We start from the raw sequence: 8,288 nt of genomic DNA on the forward strand, positions 1-8,288 counted from the left end.
GTTCAAACTCACAGGAACTGTGGTATAGAGATATGTCTAGAGGGCTAAGGAAGAACAGAACAACTTCCTAATTTTATTTGTAGGATTGGTTGTAATACCAAGACTTGAAAATATTCTCCTTCTGAGAAGCTGTTCAAAATGCTTTCACCAGGAGGAAAATAACTTCATCTCACCAGTGTCATCCATATTCCAGTTTTGTTCCAGAAGTCAGGGTCCATCTGCACATTTGAAAAGTGGTGGTAGAAAATTGCATCCCCACCCAAGGGATGGAGGGTTCCTGTTTGGCAGAAGCCTCAGGAATTCAAAGACAGTATTTAAAAGCAAAGCCCAGATAGCTTGAAGCTTTGCAGACGTGCAAAGAAAGGCTTTGTGCTAAATGCAGGGATCAAATTCAGAGTCAGTGAGTAAAAAGAAAGCTTCAGGAAGAACAAGAAACACTTGCCCCAAGATAATATTTTTTGATTCCTGTGCAGTCAGTGAGCTAGAGCTTGGCCAAAACTCTTTGTTGGGGGAGAAACGTGTGAAAGCTGCTGGGAAACAGCTTGTTTCTGTTTGATGCTCATAATTCATGCAGCAAGGAGATTTGGCTGGCAGTGGTTTTTCTAGAGGAGCAAATAAGAATGATGGCTGGAGTGACTGAGGGTTACTGGATGACCATATTTATGTCAGTAGTGCAGGCTGGTCCGGGCACTGGTGACCTTGTGCTGCTGTTGAGGGACCAGAGGATGTGCCAAGTCCCAAACTGGTCAAGTTGCAGACCTTGCTGTAGGCAAACCAGCACTGTGAGGGCTGGGGGGACTAAGAGGACTGTGATAAATTATTTGCATCAGCTTCTAATTCAAAAAGCTTTCACCATTTGGGGGTTTTGTTTGGTTTTTCTAGGGACAGGCAGAGGCTGAGTTAATTCTCTAGGCTTTGTGTTTTACAGCAGATTTTTTTTTTTTTTTTGTTTTATATGAAACAGAAATCTGGCGTGAGCTGTTTAAAAATACCATGGCAGGGTTTTGGGCTGTGTCCTGCTTAGGACAGAACAGCAAAGGGATAAAGTTCAGACCATGGTGCCCTTGAATACCAAACCTGGCTGTGTCTGCAGAGAGCTTATGTTTATTCTCCTTTTGTTGGTTCATTTACATTCAGTAGAATATCATATTGCTGTGACACTCTACCTCACTATAAGAAATGCAAGTGGGGTGGGTTTTTTTCCCCTGTTTCTAAAATGCTGATTTGAAAGAACTGCAACTCAGAAGCAGTTTGCAGAGTTGAACATTATTCAGTGGGGTAGTTGTCTGCAAATCTGTCAGAAATGCTGACAAAGGAATGTCATGAATAGCTTACAAATCTCCTTGAGGAAGAAATTGTTTTTCAAATGATCTGTTCCTGATTTGTCCATCACTACTGCGTAGGCATGAAAAGGCTGTAGGTTATGTCCTTCCAAAGGATATAATTATGTATATCCTTCTGAATTATACAGTAGAAATCATCAGCATATTGAAACAAGATGTTGCTGTCAGTGATGTCTAAAGAAAACAAACAGCATCCAACAGCTGTGGGTGTGAGGCTTTCAGATGAACACTTGCACCTCTGACCTTTGTCTTCAGTTAGGGATTTTTACAGAGTTAAGATCATTCTCAAAACCTCAAGTGGAAATGCAACTGTTAATCAAATGGTTAAAAATTAGCTTTCTCAACATAGAAGCTTGCTGGAAGAGTTTCACTGTGCTGCCTCCTCACCATTTTGATAGATTTGTTTGGCCAACCTTAGAACAAGTATTTTTTATCCAGCTTTACATTTGAAATGAGATTCCTTCCTTTAAAAGTTTGTCTTAGGTATTTGATCAGCGTGGACAAAAATAGACAGCTTTTACAGAGACAGTTAGACTTCTTAGAGCAGGGGAATTGCTGAGGAGTGAGGACAGGAATGGGACTGAGCCCGTGGCTAAAACCAGCTCTAATTGCAGCTGCTCAGTGCTGAGACTTTACCCCGAGCCACTGTCTGTCATGAGATGCTGTCCTTGTCCTTGTCTTATTTTGCTCCCGGCGTTTCTCTGAGAGAATAATGTCAGTGTCCCAGGAGTGCAGAAACAGATATACTGGAGCCTAAAACTTCATTTCTGGGAGAAAGCCTGTCTGTGGCATTGCCTTACACTGAAATGCCAGGCAGCAAAGTGAAATGGAGGCCATCACATTTTGAACATTTTATTGTTTGGGTTTTTTTCCTTTTTAAGATGTGTGTGAGTGGAAGGACAGACTGAGTGGTTGCCCAGGCCAGGTCCCCGGGCTCTTGCTGTCACAGCCTGAGGCACACTGGGGGCAGGGGCTGGGTGTCCCCTGCTCTGTGTGGCTCTCGTGACTCTCATTTCCCACTGGGGACCGTCAGTCTCCCGGTCTGGGCTGAGCATTCACCCTCTGGACCTTCCACCAGTGTTGCCCTTTGGCTTCTCTGCCTCCTCCAGGAGTATCATGACCTTCACAGACAGTGTGCCATGATTCCAGATGAAAACTCTGCCAGTGGTTCACCCTCACTGACACAGCACTGCACAGGATGTTCCTGTGCTCCCAGGATTCTGGGCCACAGGGACTTGCCTCCCTTCCTTCTCCCACCATCCCTGTTGTGTTTAACCCGTGATCAGGCTCCGTCAGCAGCCACTCTGCGTCATGCAGGTAACCCACTTCCCAGTTGGTTCATATTAATATAAATCTGTGGGCTTTGCCCACTCCAGACTTAGCTCCAGCATCTTCCACACTGTTTCAGCCATCTGTCCTGACAAACACAGTCCCAGGAGTTGTCAAAGCTGTTGTGTCCCTTGGCAAGCAGCTCTTACACTTTGCAGGAAGACTCTGTGTCTGTGTCCATGAAGGATGTCCCCTGATGCTCCATCCTGTTCAAGGACAGCAGTAGGGCAGTGTTTTCTTACTGCCATGTGTTCTGGAGAGCCCATCCCTGTACATCTGCTCTGCCAGCTCAGGCACTTTGTTTCTGGCTCTAAGCAGGACCCAAGCACTCGAGGAGGACGGCAGGGAAGGCCCAAAGAGCATCCCTAGAAGATTGCAGCCCCAGGGCAATTTCTCACATCTAATAGTTGGCTTGAACCTTGAGCAAGGAGTTTTAGATTTGTTCTAATACTCTCTTTAAGGAGTCCAGCACTTGGAGAGCTATAGCTGCTTAGTATATGTATTCAGTACCTGTATTAATATTTTCTTCTGTTTTGCATTTTTATTTGAATTTTCAATTCCCTAGACTGTGAGGAAGTGGAATGTTGAATAATTACCTGCTCCTTAATAAATTAGTGTGAAAAGGCAACTGGTGCCATGCATCAACTTAAACTGCTGCCTGTTAAAGTTGCATTAATGTGTATAAATAATACATATCTTTGTGGAGGAAGTGCTTTGTCTTTCTAATGAACAGTTGCCTGATTGGAAAGGCTGGAAGACTGTATACCCTGGGCAGAAAGGTTGTTTTATATGTGCCTGGATTATTAAAGTGGATTTGTGATCTTTAAACGGGAGCTAGGAAAGATCTTGTTTGGCAGAATATTCTAAAGAACTTCAAAAGACATTGTGAGAAATTTGGTAGCAGGTGACTTTGTGATTTAGGGACTGGTATCTCTTCCACCTCAGGGGAAGGCATCAGGAGTTCTATATCTTAGTTTTAAGGAGTGTTGCAAATTGCCATTAAACATTTATTTGTTGCCTTATAGTAGGCAGCAAACATTTCACTCCATGTTTTGGTTCAGAAACTGCTTGAAGAATAACCATGACAGCTGACTAATTAACAGCTAAACTAGGACAGCCCCACTTGCATGAAAATAAAAAATAAAGATAAGTCACTTAATTATGACATTTGTTGAAAGCAAAAAAAAAAATAAAAATTGACAGTTCTTTGTGCACAAGAAAAATCCCAAATTATTTTGCATATTCTTAGCATCCACAGCAGGTGCTTGCTGATAGCAGGTGCTGCACAGTCATTTGTGTCCTGCTGGAGTGCCTGTAAAACAGCCTCTCCTGTGGTCACTTGGTCTTGGATGGGGAAAGGACTGGTGCTTAAGTAAATACTTGAAGCACTTCCAGTGTCCATATTTTTAACATTATACTAAAATCCTGTCTGTTCCACCAGTTATAATATTACAACATTACATAAAGGCTGTAGCTGTGGAGAGTCTAGACTGTTTCAGGCCACACTTGGCATCTGTAATCACAGAGCAAAACTCTCCTGTGCCAGTTCTCAGCAAATTGGCACGGACAGGACAGCCAGTTAAACAAAGGTCAGGCAGAGAGAGAATTCAGGGAGAGGGAGCTTGTCCAGATGAGCCTGACATCTTCATGTGTACAGGAAAATACAAATTGTACTTGCATATTTTATCAGTACAAGACTGACCCAAAGTGACCCGGTGTGTGTTTGTGCTCTGGGATTTCTGGTGTAGCAGAGTCTGAATTCTTCACTGTGACTGAGATTCAGCCTGATTGTACATAGTTGTCTTTTATTTTCACATGCACCTTTTGTCAATGATATTATTTTCTTCCCATTCCCTATATCTCCTGTTGTCATTTAGCATAAGGTTTATTTGCAAGGAAAGGGGAGGAGAAGAGAACTTTGCTTTCCTTCCATCTCAGTGCAGCGTTTCTGTCCTAAACCTGCAAAACGAAGCATTAGAAAAGCAACTCCATGGGGAAAACATTTCACTGGTTGGTTGTGTGCTCACACTGCCAGTAACCAGAGCGTGTAATATACCTATGAAATGAGCAGAAGCAGTGTCCTGAGGCTCACACCACTCTCCCTGAGAGCAGCAGCCTGGAGCAGAACTCTCTGTGTCTTTTCCTGCCGGAAGATGCGCTGTGGCCGTCAGAGGAGCAGCAGGATCCCTGCAGGTGTGTGGGTGGTGGCTGCACTGATGCCAGTGTCTGTTCCTCTTTTGTCTCCCTGCTAGCTGAAGACTTGGAGCGTGGATGAGCTTCAGAAGAGGCTCTCTGCCCTGGACCCCATGATGGAGCAGGAGATCGAGGAGATCCGCCAGAAGTACCAGTCCAAGCGACAGCCCATCCTCGACGCCATCGAAGCTAAGAAGCGGCGGCAGCAGAACTTCTGAGCCATGGGTAGAATGTTCTTCCATCCTCAAACGATCAGCCCCTTGCTTTTATGACTACTGAACACACTGATTTCTATTGAAATATGCTAGCAAAATAGAGGGCAATACTTCTGCTCTTTTATTTTTCCATAGCACCTTTGTGAACTCAGGAATGCCATTATGTTGGAAAATCCTGATTGTATGTTTTAATGTTAGACATGTATTTAAAACATTATTCCAAAAGAGTTCTGTTACTGATTTTAGGAGGATTGTTTTTAAACCAGAGGAACCAGATAGAAATAGGCTAATGAAACTTGGCTCACTCTCTTTTCAACTGAACTTTCAGGAGTCCGTTTGGGTTTAAGTTAAATCAGATTGTTGTCTGTAACAGCTGATTCCTTTTGTTTTTGTTTTCCTTTGTGAATGCACAGACTCAATTTCAAGCTGTTAACTGTTTCTACTGTTAAGGTACTGATAAGTTTTGGGTCACTGAAGAGAGCAGGTGAGAACATGTACAAACTGTTCCAGCCTTTCAAAAGGAACTTAAATCTCAGTTTTTAAAAAGCCTGTAATAAGCCCCATGCCTTACACTGTGTGCTTTAAGCAAGTGTGATTTCTTCAAGACCTCAGTTTTGTCCTCGTTTTGTGTACTTCATGAATTTATACATGTAGATAAAGCATGTTGTGCCTCCATAAGAAATTACATTCTGTAATTTAAAATCCACACCCACATAAAACCAAAAGCCAGTCAATGATCTGATACCCCTTTGTCTGTCTGTTTGGAAATGTCCTTCAGGGAGACCCTGCTGAGAATGGAGTGCTGGGAAAAGAAAACAGTGTTTGAATGGGTGGAAGTTGTGTGAACCTCTCTCAGGAATTAGGTACTTCAGCTGTGTCTAAGAGGACTTAAAAATCTCCACAGCTTGTGAAATATTTTATAGGCTTCATTTCAAATTTACATCTTTGGATGCTTGAATAAAACTTGATTTCACAATCCTTCACATTTCTGCAAGGTTTAGCACATCAGGAGAGTCAAACTGAAAGTAAAGACTGCTGAATTAACAAAGATGTGCATTTATGGTGGTGGAGCAAAGGTGGAGTTGATCTGGATGAGAAGACAACTACCAATGTCCTGCTGGAGGAGCTTCAGTCTCTTCCAGTTCCTCTGGATGCTCTTGTGTTTTTTTTTTTTTTAATTTCCCTGCCGTCCCTGCCCAGCATAGCTCAATCAACCACAATGCCCCAAGCACGTACAATCGCTGTGAGGACGGTGCAATCAGCACACATCAGAGTGGAGAGTAAAACAAAGCCTGTTTGCAGGGCAGAGACTGAGCAAAGCCTCTGCCCCGTGGGCTCTAACAGCACAGCTGTGTAGTTTTAGGTGTTCCTAGCATATGATGGAATGTTTGGGCCGAGCAAGTGTTTCTACCAATGTTCTTTTATTTTGCTCTGATAGAGGGAACGGTTTCCACGTCGCGCTTCTGAACTAAGCCTTGGTACATCACCTAGATGATTAAACAGCAGTGTCTCCTGAATCCAATGCTGCTACAGAGGTGATGTGTTTGTTTCATGTTTCTGTAGGGTCTTGTGTCCCCCCTGGAGCAGGCTCTTGGCTGCTGCTCACAGTTCTGCTCCACAGCTGTGAAAGGAACCAAGCCATTCTTACCCTCTGCAGGGCTCATTGTGTCTGTTTGTCTCAGTTTGGTGATGCAGTGGGATCACAGCTGTCCCTCAGGAAAAGGGAGGCAGTAAGCAGTGTATGCAGGGTGCTGCAGGAGGAGAACATCCTGGGATAGCCAGCAATCTGACAGCCTCAGGTGTTGGGGAACATCAGGGTTCATACTGTGCTCGTCTGGAATCTGTGCAATAGGCTTTGCCCTAGCCATGTCTTTATGATGAGCAATTTTCATGAGCATCCTTTGCATCAAAGAAGCTCCTCCAACTTAGGAGGGAGTTCTCTGGTCACTGTTGGATCTTGTATAAATCACTTGGATGGATCTGGCCCAGCACCTCTGGCATGACAGACACAGAGATCTGTGACATGGTAAATTTTGCACTGCCTGTGTGGTGTGGGCCAAGCCTGTTCTGCTGGAAGGATTTTTTCTTCTGCACTGTATAGATAACTCTGTAGAGATCAGAGGGCATTAGAAACCCCAGCTTTTAGGTGAAACACCACGGGGTAGTGTCTATTTACAGAATATGCAACCTGTGACTGCTGTAAGTGAATGTAAGCACTCTTGAAATACTCTGCTTTGCTGACGTGATTGTCTTAAAATGTAGCAAACGAACCAAAATAACTAAAACTGGTCCAATGGCTTAGCTGTCTTTGAACCTTTCTTAAATGCTTGCAATGGGTGAGACTTAATGATGTTTCTTGTACTTGGAGCTATAGTGCAGAGGAATTATTTTCTCCTTCACAGGTTTTCAGTTTGTTGGAGAAAATATTTCCCTTTTTGGTCCCTCTGTAGAATATCTGGGAACACAGTACCTGTTCACTTCTCAAAGTCCTCTAAGCTATGACCAAGGCTGGTACCATAAGGGAGGGATGTTTTGACAAAGTTTTAAGCAAAAAAAAAACTTGTTTAATTGTGAAGCTGCATTCATATGCTCCTTGAGTCCATCTGCATTGTGGAAAGGGTTCTGGACAAACCATTCTCTTTGCTTCTAAAACCCAGAGATACTGATGGTGTCGCTCATGTGAGACTTACAAATGTGAAGTTTGTAGCTTTAACTTTTTTTGTAACAAAGAAATCAGCAACACTGGCATAAACTGCTGACTTGAAATGCTGTTTTGTAAGATCTGCCTGTTTGTATATAATAGTGTTGGGTCTTTAGTTTGTATATGTATGAAACAGTAACTTTTATTGCATTCCTCTCAGTTTGATACAGGAGATTTTGTTTGATCTTTCTCAAATATCTTGCCTTATTTGTTCAAAGGGGGAAATAAACTGTCCCTCCCTGAAAACATCAGTGTCATGACTCATATTTATGCATTACAATACTTTGGGGTGTTATTGTTTACCAGGACAAGCTTTAACATGAGGCACCTCTAGTCAGCCAGTGTTATGCAATATTCTGGAGGAGAGAACAAGCTTTCAGGAACACAGGCAGTGAACATGTCAGACACACATTTTAAAACATTACTAATTCTGCAGCTTGGGGTGGGATTGCTTGAGCAGAGGGGCAACTCCATGTGTTGGCAGCCTTGTGAGGGTTCAGGAGGTGA

At 43.2% G+C, this 8,288-nt stretch overlaps 1 protein-coding gene across 1 annotated transcript in view; it reads left to right on the forward strand.

The window, feature by feature from the left end:
* STK4 (serine/threonine kinase 4) overlaps positions 1-8,017 on the forward strand; it is a 45,994-nt gene extending 37,977 nt beyond the window's left edge. Inside the window, exon 11 of the mRNA XM_083873538.1 lies at positions 4,925-8,017. Within this exon, the coding sequence (XP_083729664.1) occupies positions 4,925-5,083 (159 nt within the window). The 3' untranslated portion in view covers positions 5,084-8,017. The remainder of the gene's footprint in view (positions 1-4,924) is intronic.
* The last annotated feature ends 271 nt before the right edge of the window (positions 8,018-8,288 follow it).

Source organism: Zosterops lateralis, assembly GCF_965231275.1.
Source record: "Zosterops lateralis genome assembly, chromosome: 16".
NCBI lineage: Eukaryota > Metazoa > Chordata > Aves > Passeriformes > Zosteropidae > Zosterops > Zosterops lateralis.